The sequence below is a fragment of the Stegostoma tigrinum genome, chromosome 1 (assembly GCF_030684315.1).
Source record: "Stegostoma tigrinum isolate sSteTig4 chromosome 1, sSteTig4.hap1, whole genome shotgun sequence".
NCBI lineage: Eukaryota > Metazoa > Chordata > Chondrichthyes > Orectolobiformes > Stegostomatidae > Stegostoma > Stegostoma tigrinum.
In genome coordinates, this window is record NC_081354.1 from 103,701,333 (window position 1) to 103,719,621 (window position 18,289).

The 18,289-nt window shown below is 38.0% G+C and overlaps 1 protein-coding gene across 10 annotated transcripts in view; it reads right to left on the reverse strand.

Moving 5' to 3' along the window:
* The window catches only part of LOC125458109 (gamma-aminobutyric acid receptor subunit alpha-2), a 222,924-nt gene extending 206,994 nt beyond the window's left edge, over positions 1-15,930 (reverse strand). The window contains exons 1-2 of one of the 10 annotated variants that reach the window (XM_048543026.2): positions 15,841-15,930; positions 12,612-12,699 (exon numbers count right to left, since the gene is read on the reverse strand). In XM_048543026.2, the coding sequence (XP_048398983.1) occupies positions 12,612-12,691 (80 nt within the window). In that variant the 5' untranslated portion in view covers positions 12,692-12,699; positions 15,841-15,930. Of the gene's footprint in view, positions 1-12,611; positions 12,700-13,166; positions 13,252-13,323; positions 13,640-13,683; positions 14,092-14,229; positions 14,932-15,713; positions 15,740-15,840 lie in introns of those variants that run through there. The other 9 variants (XM_048543028.2, XM_048543033.2, XM_048543055.2 and 6 more) reach the window with 9 other exon arrangements.
* Positions 15,931-18,289: the final 2,359 nt, after the last annotated feature.

Below are 18,289 nucleotides of genomic sequence, written 5' to 3' on the forward strand. Positions count from 1 at the left end.
CAATATGTTGCAGGCAAAACACATTTTTTCTGTTGCTGGTAGTTTGGGGCTGTAAATGTTTCAGTCTCCACACTTCATCAGAAGAGCCAAAATCAATGGCTAGCACCAGATAAAACTAACCTGTATTCCATAAATCCATCGTGTACCTCTTAAACAGGAGTTTCATTGTCACTGTAGCATGCGCTTGAAATAATTCTTTAAATGATTTTGAAAATTGAGCAAAAACAAAGATTGCCTCAACATGGGGAAGAATGGGTTTCCATGGTGTTAGGGTCCTGTAGGGGGTTGGTCCAGTGACATTAATCCCGATGAGTGTCAAAGAGAAACAGTCACATTTTCTCTGAATATAGATGATCACATTCATGGTGCACAAGAGTCAGGCTGTTTCTTCCTACCCACCAGTCCAGTCCAAAGTTTGGCCCCGGTTTTAGCATATTGCCTCGCCATGTGTGGAGTTATTGGCACAACTGAATATTTCTGCAGTCATCGGCAAGCATCCTCAATTCTAGTCCTATCATGGAAGGAAGATCATTAACCGAAGTGGCTAAAGATGGCCTTATTACTGTAAACATCTTCATCTTTCTTAATTTACAGATGCAGGTTTCTAGCACCCACCACTATGGACCACAACCATTCCTAAGAATTTTAAACTTTACTCAGGCTTCTTGATACTGCATTCTGTCAAACAAGATCATGACCATCATCTGTAGCAATGTCATTCGTGACAATGTATTTTGCACCTAGTTGCTAGCATGCCGTTACCCACGTCTTGCTTAGAACTACTGCCTCTTCTCTTTAAACCCCCGCAAGTGGTTTTCCTCCACACACTAGATTTGCCAGGAAAGAGGATCGTGAGAACAAATCTGCCAGATGCACTTCCATCAAGGTGAATGAGGATCCATCATACAACACTGCGCCAACCTCACGTTGACTTACAACTAGATATGAAGCAGGGCAAGGCTGAAACTTTCTCCAGTCACAGCTTTAAGAAGGCAGCTCACACAAATAGACAGCAGCTGAAAGCATGGGAGCCTTCAACAACCCTGAAAGGGGAGAACCTTGTGGTAAGAATCTACAAGGCAGAATCTACAGTTACTGGTGGAAGGAATTTCAGACCTAGTAAGAGAAGAGCAGAAGCAAATATTACCTAGACACTTCACGAGCTGGATGATGATTCGTGCCTAGATGGTTAAAGATTTCATCATGTATCAAAGGGACAGTCCCATGTTGAGAGCAAACAGATTTTGAAGGCTCTCTGAGGAAAGTTGAAATCCCTGACAGACAAAGGAAAAACTTTTTTCCCCAAGTAAAAGGCAAACACTGGCTAGTAAAGCAAGAAGAAATCAGTGTACTTACAAAATTAGGAGGTGCCTCCACCACAGAGAGTGGACACCATGTGGCATTGCTGTACAAAAAGAAAATCAAGGGCTACAAAAGCTATTTAAAACAAAGCTGTGGACTTTGGAAAATGGCAAACCAGAAATAAAGGATAAAGAGCAAATTTGAAACTGGAGCAAACAAAGTGTAATACAAGAAATATTTCGGAAGCTACTGAGGCTTCAGAAAAGGTGGGTGATCCATTACTTAAAGCCACATGAAAGGCGGCAAGCATTTATTTAAATGACACGCAGTGGGTTTCAACCAGGAAATATCTGTAAAAGCAATGGGGATTGATTGTGGTACAACAAAATGGGAGAGAATTATCTAGGGAAAATTGCCTAAAGAAACAGGCCACACATTGCATAATGAATCTAAAAAAGAGATTTGAGGAAGGCAGAAATACTTCACCTTAGTCACAGAAGACAGAAGCTGCCCATTTTAGCCACAAAAGCACAGGAAAAGCTTTTGATACAACAGAACAAGGTATCTGCATTTCAGCTGGTCAAATTAAATGCCTTTGAAACAAAATAAATATTCACTTTAGGAAGACACGGCAGCTGAAATTACACTTCCAAGAATTTGAGAGATGGGGCAAATAGAACACAGAATTCAACATCTTGGAGAAAACAATTCACAAGATGCAGAGATGCATCCAAATTAAATACTAAAGTCAGAAAGCTAGCAAGCAAATTCACTTTTCTATTCAATTGGGACTATAAGTTGATGATACAGCACATAAAGGCACATGGTTAAAAGAAAATATTCATTAAGTTCTGCAAATCTTAGCTAGTTACTTCATTCCCAGAACAGGTAAAATTTTTGAAAGAGCAAGAATCAACAGAAGAGTTCAGTACCTGAATTCATAGACAATTTATTAAATGACCATGATTAGATTACCTCATTGCAGATTGCAGCAACTAACATTGAAAACGCATGAAATGGACTCACTGCTTGCATGGGCAGGCACCCAGCTGAAGGATATGACCAGGTGGCATCTTGGGCCTGCTGACTTGTTTTAAGTAGTCACTCAATAAGTGCCTACATACAAGCTTGCATGCTTTGCCTTGCTGTGCCAATCAGCACAGTCACACATCCTTGCTGGTCAGCAGTGCTCAGTCAAATGGGGCAGGGTACATCTTGCTGTATGTGGCAGTGGCCAATGTTAATCCCATACTTTTACCATGGGCCAGCAGCTTATGCAGCAAACATATTACATAGCCAGTAAGCATGCAGCCAGGTCTCAAAGTCTTCAGGGAGTAGTCACAGCAGAAGACTATCCCTTCTGTCAGGAAGTCCTGGCAGTTTAAGTCAAGGCTAGTCCTTGAAATGGACCATGTCGCTGTGGGTTTAAATCAGGTTGCTGTCCAGTGCACTTTGCCAATCAGTTGTCAATTACTGTTTCCTAAGAAGTTCTAGTATCTGAAAACCATGCTGACTATTTCAATATTATAGCTCTTCTGGGGCATAAGATATAACTGCAGTTATATAAACCTCCGTTACTACCTGTGCTGCAAAATGTAAACAGTATATGAAAAGTTGTAATGCAAGTCAGATACTTACATTGGCTTATTTGTTTGCAAAACTACTTAGATGCCAAACTAAGTAATATATTATTTAAAATCCTGCACAGTGTTTTATTTGTCATCTGTCCAACAACTCAAGCTTGATATCTAGTCAGGGTTTGTAGACAGAGATCTTCATGTGAACAGGGTCAATTCCTGACACACACTTCATTGAACACATAGCAAAGGACATCCCCCAAGGCAGTGGGATCTAGAGTGCAGGATTTGCTTCCTTTTATTTTCTTCTCTGCCACCTCTTTGCCTTGTTATTAAAAGGTGTTTGGACTCAAAATATGATGCAGCATGTTGGATGAGGTGCCATCATTTTAAGTGACTGGTAGCAAACTCCTCCCAGTCAGTCAGTCATCAATATCAATGCTGTTATGCTTCAAGGACATATTCAGAATGTCTTTCCTTTGTCCTCCAACATAGATGATTTTGCAGGAGTTTTGCCTGAATGTTTATGGATCTGGCTTCAAGAAAAATATGCAATAGCATTTGCTTGGTGGCCCTCTCATTGAATCCAGAGAGAGCAGGGAAGCACTGTTGGTGGTATCTGTGGTTGTCTGGGATTTTTTTGTGCCATTGATACACAGTCCAGGTTTTGCTGCATTACAGGGAAAATGATGATTGAAAAGCACTTACGATCTTGAATGACAAAGATTTTATGTATCATCAGACTGTTGAAAGAAAATGCTTCTGGAAGCCAATTATAAATACTCACAAATCTATTGACATTTACATTTCACACCTTCCTGTACTCTAAAGAAAAACTTAGTCTCACAGTATAGACATGAACTATTACACAAACATAAAGCAATTACCAGCTGTGACAAAAAGTCATTTTTAATAAAATGCATAATATGCACTGAATCATCATGATTCAGTGAGCAGTGGAAGTAGGCTCACACACCACCTATCATCTCTGAAGAATTATTAATCTATTCTATAAATGGCAACTAAAATAAATCAGTTAACATTGATTAATCCTGAACTATCAGTCAAACACATCTAATGGATCCAATCTCACTCTCAGTAAACATAATCAGGGGCTGGTTAGATAGAAATGTTTAAGAACCGCTCAGAAAAACAAAGAGGTGTTTCTATTTTTCTGCTATTCTAACAGCCTTCCTCCCCTTTGCCATCTCACGCATCTGTGATTCAAGCTTGATCAGAAACTATAAGATCATGTTATAACAGAGAGAGGCTGATCCACACATAACATTTCAGCTATGATTGATCGTACCATTTTAAGGCATTGTAGTTGTCTGAAGTAAATCACTAATTATCGATAAAACGTGCACATGCAGTCATTGCAATTCTGCAAGTGGAATTTTAAACCTCTGAAGCTGGTCCACTGACAACAATAAATAAATACTCAGCTGTAAGTGTTATTCAAGCAATGGAAATGTTAAAACCAAAAACACAAATCGACACCTATACATTTTGGAACAACTCACTGCTGGATAAAATGGTTAGAATATTTCCAGAACATTTCCCCATTAAGACTTCCAAAGGTCTCTCTCAAGCATTGATATTTGTTCCAGACTCAGCCAAAACAGGCAGGTAAACTCACTGAAAAGCACTAGCAAAATATCCTAGATATACTCTTAACTCACCAAAAACTAAACACTTCATTTGAAATAATTATCTTTCAATTCATTATTCAAAAGACTGTGGAAGTTCGCAATAAACTATAGGTAATAACCCTGTATTTTACATACATTCAACCGCTCAAGTTCCATCATTCTGAAGTCAGTTCAAATTCCCAGTACTTTGTTTATTTTGAAACTGTTGAGAAATTTATAAAGCACGCTTGATGAGATAATAATCAATTTGGTTGTTTGATAACTACGTCACAATTTTCAATGGTATTTTAAATAGAGTGCTGGCTTCTCAGGAGTATGTTGCAACGTTGATGTAAAAATTTATTTTGAAAGCACTTAAAAATATTCTTAAGTATCAATGATCAGTTGTAGCACAATTATGTAGTCATGTGGTACTCATTTTTCATAGTCATTAAAAAGTCAACCAATTATTTAAGAAAATCTCCTGAAAATAGGTTTAAATCAGGTTGTACTTTAAAGCGCTCACCAATTTCAACTCTTGGTTTTGTAAATCACTTTCTATCACTTGGTATTCACCAGGACAAAAAAGTGTTCAACTTGGTTTAGCCAGTTGGGGTGAATGACCATGAAGCAGTGTCAGGGTTTCCAACAAAAGCGTTTCAAAAGACAATTTGACATGGGATTTTACCAGAACAACATTAGGACAGGAACTGATTCTTTGGCGCATTCAAAATCACGTTTCTTACTTGAAAGAAAGCAGCACTTTCAATAAAAGTTACACTTGATGCATGCTGGTGTTCAAAATAGCATCTGGAAAGTTTGTAATAAACTATAGCTAAACTATAGCACTCAATATGAAAACCAGAAGAAGGGCAAACTTGTTGAATAAATGCATTTTTCTGCTCAGAGGAAAATGGATTGCACATAGATATTTAACACTAGTCTCTAAACAAAAAGAATGTTTAATTAAAAATATAATTAAGCAGATCACCCAAACAAATGAAAATTTGAAAAAAAGGCACCTGGTGAATATTACCACATATTATAAAAAGAAGCATATACAAGCACACACAGCTGCCAACAAAAATCCCATGATTTCTGTGGCATGATTTCCTACATTCCCAATGGAAGTTCAAAGCTGATGCCAGGTCAAGGATCATCTTGGCATGCAGCAGTGATGTCAGCAAACAGGTAGATACTCACAAACAGCAATGCATGAAATGAAAAGCACCCAAAGTCTTTCACAGTTAAATCTAAATTTTCAGATTTCTGAATGAACAATGATTATGTAAGAAGCTGAAATAAAGATGAACAAACTTTAACAAAAAGAGTTTAAAATGTGGATTTGTTTTCCTACATTCCCAATGGAAGTTCAAAGCTGATGCCAGGTCAAGGATCATCTTGGCATGCAGCAGTGATGTCAGCAAACAGGTAGATACTCACAAACAGCAATGCACGAAATGAAAAGCACCCAAAGTCTTTCACAGTTAAATCTAAATTTTCAGATTTCTGAATGAACAATGATTATGTTAGAAGCTGAAATAAAGATGAACAAACTTTAACAAAAAGAGTTTAAAATGTGGATTTGTTTTACCATTATGGAAAACTTTGACATTCCACAAATATAAAAGTAGCCTCTCAGGACGCTATTGAGGGTGTTCAGTACCTACTTCGAAATCAGTATACCATTAAAAACCCAAATGTGGACTGAATCATGCACACTCTCAACAATGTCACTTTTTCAACTGTTTTTTAGTGAATTCAATTGATTACCCCATTGATTATAGCCTAGGAATGACTCACCTGCACACCCCCTTAGGAATCATGAAATTAGGGAGAGTAATTTCTGAATTTCCATGTTATTCTGTGTATTCTTTGAATTCCAGAAGTTTTGTCACTTTAACTTAAGTAATGTTGGTGAATATGACAATTATGTCATGCCATCATTACCCGCAATATGGACAATTAGCTTTATTGATATCAGCCATTATTAATAAGTATGATTCATTTTTCCACTTGCCCAACCTGTGATTTCAAAGTAATGAAAATCAGTTGTGCTCTACCGCTGGCAAGTGATCCACTTTATGTCTGGCAGTGGTTACAGTTCAAATGTAGTTTATTGGGTATTTAAATGCTTTGAGACTTCCTAACCCACTAAAAGATGCCTATATAAATTCAAGACCTTTAATTAATGCAAAAATCAATCTGATACTTTCAGAAATGTTTTCAAATACTTGCAGGATGCTCAAAAATACAAGAAACAGAATTTTTTTTAAAATTACAGATGTGACAGGAAGCCATTTTTCCATTACCCTGCTGAGTTCATCATAAAAGAATAAGCTAAGACAAAAGAAAAAGAAATGAAAGTAAAGCTTGTAGTCCAAGAATGCAGAGTTAAATTGGAGGTTAAAGAAATGTACAACCTGCATTTCCATTTCAGTCTTTTTTTCCCTTCATGCATGGAATGCATTCTATTCAAGAGTAAAGTGAGCACGTTGTACATTCTACTGAATACCAGTGGAAAATCTGGCAGAGTTTTAAAAAGACAAAAGACCAGAAAATGATGCAGCTGTTTGATTCCTTTAATAAGAAAACAGATGAAGAATAATGATACTTCTCAACTAGCCAATTTCTGTTTCATACTGATGGTATTTATTAGATTATCTGCACACAAGGTGCAGCAAAGCGAAGTTCATTATACAACAAAACTGTTGTACACTTTATGAATTGTAAAATTAACCTACTGGAATAATTTGAGACAGTAAGCAAAGATTTTATTTTAAAAATAATTATTTGAAGAGAAAAATGAGGCAATAAATTTACCTGACCCACTATCATAAAAAAATGCCCTTAATGAATTAGTGAATTGTGAATGCATGTCATAATTCATTTTGTATCGTTAGGTGCTTGAGACTGCTATATAGTCAATTTGGAAACACTCAGGAAGGAATAAGTGGACAATGAAATCCCAATAACTTTCACAGTAATATCTTGGCAATAATGATGAAAATGCATAACCAAGAAAACAAATTCTGAAATATTGAAACACAGTACTGCTATCAATAATTTTAGAAACTTAATAATGCAAACAAAAGCACATGAATTATATCTATGTTATTAAACATGCATTATATGTTCAGTTTGTTTATTTCTTACAAACTTCTATAAAATAATGCCAAACACCAATAGCTTATGTACTAATCGACATAATGCCAAACAATCTTGAATACAAGTTTTCATAGCAAATTTAAAGTCATTTTTACTTTCTTCCATTTCCTCATTTAGCTTTATCTTATCAATATTACAAGGCAACTCTAGAGTCAGACAAATGGATTCAGTCACCCCTTAGAACTTCAAAAGAGGAAAAAAAATCAACTACTTATCAAACCAACGCAGAATTATCTTTTTCAAACTATGCCTTGTATATTTTTAGGGTGTTCTTTGATTAAACAACTCATGAAAGTATTGAAGGCTCGGGGTCATTACTGTCCTCAAAACAATACTGCTACTCGAAGACACCAATTCTTCCGCAAATAATGACAATATAGAATAGTGTGCCATGCACTCTTGCCTTTCATACAACAGGACCCATTATATTTGATCTGATGCTGTATCAACAATTGGTCATGGAAGCCTATGTTTCATTATATTCAGAGGTTTTGTGTGCATCTCCTTCATAAAGTTATCTTCCACATTCACTATATTTACGTGGTTGTTATATCTGTCAGCTTTTGATTGATACCTAATTTACATTTGGAAGCACACTTTTAATGATCTAATCACTTATGTTCACACTTTTGACAGCTCTTGGATGAGGAGAATGTCCAACCAGACTGCATGGAATGAAGATTGGGCTCTAACATCATTACAATTATTGTTCATATGTTCTTTGGTTTTTCTTGAAATTGCTGAACCAGCAAGCATAATGTTTAAATACATGGATCATCAGCGAATGGATTTTCTATGTTCTACAGATGTACCATACAATCTGGGTATTATTTCAGAACATTTCCAAATGAATATATTCACCAAAAAGTACTGGATGCCTGTTGGTGAAGAACAGTTACAGTACAGAAGCAGCGTAGTGCAGAAGGATACCATTTGGCCAGTGCCGTCCGTGCCAAAGCTCTGTGAAAACAACTCAATTTGTCCCACTCCCCATTTACCCCGTAACTGTAATATTTTTTCTCTTCAGGTGCTTATGAGATAATAATCAAATCATGTACTTTAAATCATACTATAAATTTATAACTAAACTCAAGTGATTTATCTTCATCACAGATTATTATAATTCACTGGCAGACATTCAACATTTACAGGATGGTAAATCTCTGATTTATTTTAAACAAACATTATTGCATTGTGGCTTTCATTTGATATTGTTTGTTTTCAAACTAGCACAAAGTGACCAACACTGTAACTTCTGCAACGTAATAATCAAAGCATTCGACATTTCAGGATGTGGTTAGGGCTAATAAGAATTAGCAAGAAAACCCGGGTCCATTTGGTTGTGAATTATATCCAGAGCTTTTTTCTTCGGTGAATATGGCAAATGCAACTTTTTTGAACAAGGTTTGGAATATTTGACTGGCATTTCAAAACTAGCATTTAATATTTTTCAATTTGTAATTGGACCCAGTCATTTATGATGACTCAACACGTTGACCTCTATTTTAATTATACTGTTTTTCTGGGGTTTAGGATCATATCAGAAGTCTATATTTTTAAATGAAAACTACAAATCAATAGACTGGTTTATAAACTCATCTGAAATTTTTCATATCGTGACAAGCGCAAAAAGAAATCAACTCAGAGTAACGGGGTAAGCTTGTTACTTAAATGCAACCATTTTTGTTTTATATTAACTGCATTTATAACACACTTCCAAGTCACATTTGAAACATTAATACACTGATATTGCTGGCGCCTATTTCTTTTGATAAAAGAGCTCAGAGTAATCTGATTATATAAATAGTCACCAGTGAATGTAATCATCTTGACAAATGAGAATTTGCTTTGACTTTCAGTACTTGTGGTTCATCACCTATCGATGCACCAAAGGAAATGATTTATTTCAAAGCCAGATTGAAAGAAGGGCACCAGATGTCAGACAAACTTAATAGCATTAGTCTCTTCTCATTGCTCAGTGACATTCAATAGTGGGTGCATGACTTCCAGAAAATACCATTGACCAATATGTGACAATAACTATTTTTGATACATGGCTACTAGTCATACCTCTGTCCATTTAAAGTTAAAACTGTATAAGTCAACAATTAATTTAACTGGCATTTTATATTTTTACACTGTTCTTATTAAGCTGATTGCACTATATGAAAGGATTCCTTTTGTATATTTAAGATTCTAATTCTACGCTGAATCTTTTGCATGTAAAAAAAGGACTACCTCGCAAAATATTACAATGCTGAACGTTTGTGGAATGTTTCTAACATATTATTTAGATTGACCATGTTGAATACATATATTTTTTAAAGTTGTTAGTAAAACATCTACTCTAAAGGCAGAAAGAACAGAATGTACTGCTTGGCATAGCTCAATGGGTGCCAAAGCACAGGCTTGTTTCACCCACAGTTTCAGGGGGGTGGATGCCTTATGTCAAACCTGAATGACTATTGCAGAGTTTGACAAGACAAATATTTGATTTTTATATAAAACACATTTGATTATTGTTGTCTATTATTATTATTACTTTGTCTTTTATTGTAACTACTATGGACTTATATTCCATGAATTTTTTGAAAATTACTAAACTCAATCATGTTACTCATCATGGCAAAATAACATGCCATTCAATACAGCTGAAGCACTGACACACACCTTATTTAAAATAAATACAACAATAATTGCAAATGAAACCTCTCAACACAAACTTATTCTGATGCACATTTAACAGACTTAAATGTCACCAGTAATTCCAGCTGCTAATTGTGATATGCAAGTATATCAATAAGCCTGCCACTGTGAGAAATCAGGCATGATTCCTTTGCGTCAGTTCTGACACAGCATCCCAAGCAAAGAATTAACCTGTCTTTCAAATGCAGACATGGATTGGCCTGCCATGCATTAAGAGCATTTTCTATTTTTATTTCACAATTCCACAGCTGGTGTGTGAATTATTTATAAAGTTATAGAGAAAATATATAAGTGACTACAATACATGACATACCTGATATTCTGAATTATACTTTTCCCTGAATTATATTTGGATAACTAAATAGAATGTCAATTAGCAATAACAATTATAAATATAATCATCATTTTGTAAAACATATAATACTCATTTCAATTTACTTTGCAGAAATGTTCAAGTTTAGGTACATTCCACAGAGCCTCATAGCCCAGATGCACAGTTCCAATGTGCACCTAAATTTCGAAAATTTCCCAAACTCCATGTATTAACTGAGTTTAGATCCCCAATTCAGAATTCATCCATTAATGAAATGACCAGACCAAGGTCAGTTGTTATTAACCTGAAAATTCCAAAAATTTGTTTGGAACAAATCAGGGAAATATGAAATCATGGGAAACAAATACAAGTAGAAATAAAACTGAATTAGCCTCTCTGACAGTGTTCATGGATTCTCTGTAGGTTTAAAATGGGATAAACCGGCCTGATTGCATGTCAAAAAAATGGTCAGCTAGGTCATTATTATTTCATTGATAGAAATATTCTCAGTGTATTAAACAAAATATGTCCTATTCAAATCAAAGGAAAATAGTAATTCTTAAAAGTTTATTTGAACTGAGAATTTACTCTTCCTTATATTCCTAAAGCAACAACTTTGATTTTGCAGGAAATATTCCCACATAGTTTGCACATAAACATGAATTTCTCCACTGTTAATCATAACATAGTGATTTCGAGATTGTTTGTGAGGGTAATTAAGCAATCATATTTTAGCACAGATTTTGATTTTTTTTAGTTATTTGATGTATTTTGTTAAAGAATTTTAAAAATTAACTTAATAATTGACTTGACTAACCTTGCTTATCTAGTACCCATCTTGTACAGGCTCTGTCAGAACATCAACAATAACTGGTAGTGTCACAGTCATTCCAGTACAATCTCAAATAGGTTCCAATAAGCAGTATATCATCTAAAATATTAATGCAGTGTTCCACGGGTAAATTCAAACAATTTTCCCTTTAGTATTTTTTTAAAATACCAATAATCAAACAGCCAGTTTTCACAATTTTAACATAAACTCTGCTCATTCAAGCAGCTATAACAGGTTTCCTTGCTGAAGCTGTCTGCTGACACCACCTAGAGGTTTTGACTGAGTAGCAGCATTTCATTTCTCTGAGCAGAGGTGAAAATAAACATGATTATTTTCACTAAACCATAGTTATTAATACTGAAATACATAGCAACTTTGGATCAATTTAATATTACATTTCTCCACTGACATGAAATAACCACAAGATTTATTTATATTTTGACATTAGTAACATTTCAATTTAGAAGCTACAAGCAGAAGTGTTTGCCTTGAAGCCCTTAATTTTTTTAAGTCTTGTTGAAACATGAACAGTTAAATGTACTGTCACTTGCACGCTAATACAGTACATTAGAATTAACAGTTACATTTTAGCTTATGTATGATTAATGTTTTTTTTCATACAAAGACATGCTACTGTCCATTTCTGACCATTTCCTCTGTGCAATAAACGTGTAATTCTGTCATTCAGAAAACTACAGCCAACTCCTTACTTTTCAGATTTTAGTGTCATTTTGGATAACTCTATCAGCAGCTTTTATTTAAAACATATTACAACTATGTTTAGCCGGTCTTATATCCTGACGTTGACATTTTTCTATCCCTGCCCAAAAGTTAAAACACTGGACTGAGAAAAGCCTTCAGGTCCGATAAACAGAATATACGTTTTAAACAAAATAGTTATTTCAGTTTTTGATTGAAGTGCGTACGGTGGAAACACACAAAGTATATTTCATAGATTTAAGGTTGACAATTGCTTAAATTTGTTTGGCACCTTTCATCGCTTTTGGCACAACCGAAGTTTACAAAAGGTTAGCATGAAGCCATAGATGAAAAACATTTAAATGCATCACTCTCCTACTCACCCTGCCAACCAGGAGACCACCAACGCCAGACTAAGAAGCGCTGAAGGCAGAAATTTGTTCATGGTCAGATTTCTCTTCATCGCTGCTCCTTTAAAATAAAAAAGTTAAACAGCACATCTAAAGAATAAGGGAAGCAGTAATTCTACGTAAGCCTCTACAAGTGTCGGAATCGTGCTCGTTAGCTTTCACTGACTTCAGCACCTAATGCTAATTGATGTGACAAAGCCCATTTTATAAAATGATCCATAAAGTACTGTAGTTTTTTTATTCTCTATCAGCGAAATGATGCATTCGGGATAATTAGAAAGCGTACATTTTAAAATCAGATGTATTAGCGTTTATATATATATAGATATACGCATGCAGAAAATGATTTTTCGAAGTATCTCTGTATTTTAGACAACTGGTAGCCGTTGGAATATTAGAGACTTTAGGACAATTTGAATCCTGCATTGAAATATTTATCTTATTGTAAATCTGGGAGCCTGGGTTTGCAAATCGTACACAGGGTACGATGCAAGAGCTAAGAATGGTTGCAGTCTGCAGGTTATTTACCTCAAAAGACGAGCCAAAGTGTGCAAGGGGCGAGCGCACGGCGCAGGGTGAAATGGTTACCCCCAAAGCCCAGCACCCCCAACCCCCGCCCCATCCTTTCGGGATTCCTCAGTGAGAGAAGCACAGAGTGTTTGCTGCCAGCGCTCGCAACTCTTACCTGGGTACCCGAGGGAGGTGCGGGAGGGGGCGGGGGGTATGGGTGAGAGGATTGGGGGTGGGGGAGTTCAGGGGGGAGGGAGGGGGACAGGGACCCGGGGATCCCGCTGAACTGCTGGGCTCCTGCACTTAGCCTGCTGCCGGAGGAGGAGGAGAGAAGCAGCCCTGAGCCCGGAAAGTTGCCTTGCTCCGAGTGCGATGCTGCAGCGGTAGCGGGCAATACACAAGTACGCGCACTGGGCCGGCTCGGGGCCGCGCGCACTCGGGGGCGCGCCTCTCTACACTGACACCACCTCCGGCACCGTTAATTAATGCTGAGCCATGGTTGCCCCCGGGTGCTGACCGTCCCCTTCTCTTTAACCTGGATCCAATTGCTGCAGGGACGGCTCCGGGACACCGCTCCCGGGCCATTCGAAAGCCACACACACGTACACACACACACTGCAGTTACATTCTCCAGTGCTACACTCCAGTTACACACACAGACTCTAGTTATACAGCCACACCGACTCCAGTTATATATACACACAAGAGAGACTCCAGTCATACACACACACACAGAAACACTGCAATTACAAATACACACGCACTCTCCAGTTATACACACACAGACTCCCAATATACGCACAGGCACACTCCAGTTATACATATACACTCCCAGTTACACACACACACTCCAGTTATACACATACACAGACACACTCCCAGTTATGCACACACATACTCCAATTATACACACGGACACACTCCAGTTATACACACACTGCAGTCATACACAGATGCATCCAGTCATTACACACGGAGACACACTCCAGTTATTACACACACAGACACACAGATACATTCCCTAACAAAGCTGGAATCAATGGGTATCAGGGGGCAAACTCTCTGGTGGTCGGAGTCATACCTGACACTTAGGAAGGTGATGGTGGTTGTTGGAGGTCAATCATCTCAGCTCCAGGACATCTCTGCAGGAATTCCTTAGGTTAGTGCCCTAGACCCAACCATCTTCAGCTGCTTCATCAATGACCTTCCCTCCATCCTCAGGTCAGAAGTAGCGATGTTTGTCGATGATTGCACAATGTTCAGCACCATTTGTGATTCCTCAGGTACTGAAGCAGTCCATGTTCAAACACAACAAGATCTGGACAATATCCAGGCTTGGGCTGACAAGTGGCAAGTGACATTTGAGCCAAACAAATGCCAGGCTATGACCAGCACCAATAGCAGATAATCTAATCACCAGCACTTGACATTCAATGGTGCTACCATCACTGAATACCCCACTATCAACATCCTGGAGGTTATCATCAACCAGAAACTCAACTGGACTCATCACATAAATACAGTGGCTACAAGAGCAGGTCAGAAGATAGGAATACTGCAGCAAGGAATTCACCCTCCTGACTCCTCAACGCCTGTCCACCATCTACAAGGCACAAGTCAGGAGTGTGATGGAATACTCCCCACATGCCTGGATGAGTGCAGCCCCCAGAACACTCAAGAAGCTTGATGCCATCCAGGGCAAAGCAGCCCGCTCAATTGGCGCTACACCCACAAGCATCCACTCCCTCCACCACCAATGGTCAGTAGCAGCAGTGTGTGCTATCCACAAGATGCACTGCAGAAATTCACCAAAGACCCTCAGACAGAACCTTCAATACTTGTGACCACTTCCATCTAGAAGGACAAGGATAGCAGACCTATGGGAACATCACCACCTCCAAATTTCCCTCCAAGCCACAATTCCTTGGAAATTCAGAAATATATCACTATTCCTTCACTATTGCTGGGTCAAAGTCCTGGAATTCCCTCCCTAATAGCATTGTGGGTCAACCTACAGCAGGAGGACTGTGTGGTTCAAGAAGACAGTTCTCTACCACCTTCTCAAGGGCAACTAGAGATGGGCAAGAAATGCTGGCCAGCCAATGAAGCCCATATTCCACAAATGAATGTTTAAAAAGTTATACACACACACACACACACACACACACACACACAGTCCAGCACTGTCAGAAGTGCAAATGCACCCAGCCTAGTTACATGTATATCCTCCCACCCCAGTTAAACACATTATACACATACTCATCATCCATCCCAATTATACACACACCACATCCCTACCTAGTTATACACAGGCTCACCACTCACCCTATTGACACAGACACACCCACTCCACTCCAGTTAAACACCCACACAGCCACACTCCAGTTATACACGCACAAGCCACACACTCCAATCATACATACACAGACCACAGTTATACAGACACACATCACCAAACCAGTGAAACACACACCCGCATATCACTCATTCAGTTACATACACACCGTTAAACCCACCCACAAAACATCCACGTCAATTAAACACTCCCAGCCCAAATAAACATACCATGTTAAACACACCACCCGCTCCAGTTACACACACCCACACAAAGCACACACTCCATTTATACATATCCTGCCACACTTCACACACCCCGATTAAACACACCCACCCACATTAGCTACCAGCGCACCTAACCACAGTTGCCAACCGCAGAAACCCACGCACGCCGGCTGAACGCGCGTCCATCCCCAAAAACACAGCTTCCTTCTTTCACCAACCACCTCCGCGAGCAAATCAGATTCCAACCCCCACCCCTCAGCCACACCAAGCCCATGTGAGCAATTTCAGCATTCATCGCCCTTTTGCCACTTTCACGTTGCAAGTTAGATAAGTATGAATATTTCTTTAATTATCTCTTGGCACTAGTGCTGCCGTTGTGCAGCTGGATGCTGGGTTTTGCAGTTTCATGCTCATCATCGATGTTTCTTAAATGTAACTACAATATGCGATCCTCTCATGAAATGTGCTTCTGCTTTTGGGGGCTTGACTGGTTATCCGCAAACACACGACATATACGAGGATCTTAATCTGATCGTTTTAGTATTTTCTCCGTTCCCTAACCTGATCGCTCCCTTTCCGATTTTCCGAACAATCGTCCGGGGGCCCTTTAGTCGTTTCTGTTGCAGCTGTCACCTCCTTTGCTTATAATGTCGTGATTCTTCTATTATATTTAATGAGCCATCGTATGTTTTCATTTGCAGGTTGTAGACAAATTGAATGGATACATTAGTTTTACTAAAATGATTTGTTAACATTTATAAGTTTTATCACATTATTATTCTGTTTATGTATTTGTCCGTGTTTGCGCTGCTAGTTATGATGGAACTCTGATTTTGTCTTGTGAAGGAAGAATGAACGACAATGATCTAACTGGACAGTAAATTCATAAAAACGGTAACCCAATGTGGAAAACATGCAAATCCATGAAGTGAGACGGCGCTTTTTAACATACTTTATAATCTGATTTACGGCACTTAACGCTAGTATAAAACACTTCAAGTTAGAGGGATCAGTCATTTAAATTCTGTCTATGTACACTCCCTATGAATAATTAAATGCCTGTATTTTCACAGCCTCCCTTGACAGGGAAGATAGAGAAACAGCAGAAGAGGAGAACAAAGATAGCGGATGTGTTAACTGTTATTACAGAACTTACATGTTGGTGTCTTTCTTTTCTTTTGTTATTTATTTCTGGTCGCGTTTTCATTGCTGTACGAATATTAAACATATTATTTGTATTGTTCAATTCATTGAATGACGTTTTCCTTTTGTTGCACGTATTAGATACCTGTAGTTCCATTATGTCTCCCTTGTAGATAATAAGAAATGGGTGTACTTAAATAAGCCTAATTAGTAGAGTAATAAATGCATTTTTTAAAGAAAAGCCTTTTAACCCAAATCTATGGAGCAGTGTGAGCCCTCAGCAGCAGAATTGCATTTAGCCATAATCTGTAACCTCAAGGCTTTTCAGATTCCCCACTCTACCATTGCCGTCAAGCTGGGAGATTAACCCTGGTCCACTGACGTGTACAGAAGGGCATACTAAGAGGAGTGCCAGCTATAACAACTTGAAGTGCCAACCTGATGAAGCTATAACACAGGACGAGTTGGATACCAGACATCACAAGCAGCATATCATAAAGGTTCATAATACAACAAGAGGCCATTTGGCCCAATGTGTTTGCCCCATTCACCAAGTCTAAATCTACAGTAACCTCACTTCCCAGCACATGATCCGTAACCTCATGTGCAATAGAGGTTCGGTTGCTGAGACATATACTTGCTAAATATTGTCAAGTTTCCAGCCTAAAACAACATTTCAGGTGAAGTTACATGTCACCTTGGCTTCAGGGCTTATTCAACTTGAATCTTACTCAAACTCCTCTGCTAATTTGTTCAAGTATATCACAGACTCTTTCTCTTATTTCTATGTCTACATCATTTTTCTCTTTAGGGGATAGTGATGCAAATACTGATTTAAAGCTCAATTTACATCTTCTGGCTCCACATAGATTATCATTTTGATCCTGAAGATATCTCACCTTTTCCCTTATTATCTTATTGCCTCTAATATACTTAAAGATTTGGATTTTCCTTTATTTTATCTGCCAGTATTTCTTCCCATTTTGCTTTTCTGATTTTTTTTAAGTAACTGTGCACTTTCTATACTCCTGTACAAGTACTGTTCATTTGAGCCCTCAGTATCAGCTGTAAGAACCTCTTTATTCCTTAACCAATTATGTACATTTCTTGACATCCAGAGTTCTCAGGATTTGTTAGTAGCACACTTCACCTTTACAGGAACATGTCCCTGCACTCTCATTATTTCATTTTGGAATGATTCTCTCTGATAAAGATTTTCCTATTGTTAACTACTCCCAGTCCATTTTGGTGAGGTCTTGTCTCAGTTTATTAAAATTAGCCTCTCCTCCATTCATAATGTTTACTTTCAGTTCATATTTGTCCTTTTCCATAACTACTTTAAATCTGACTCAGTTTTGGTCAGTATCACTGAAATGTCCCCTCATTGACGCTCCCACCACTTGCCCAGTTTATTTCCTCAATCAGGAACAGCACTG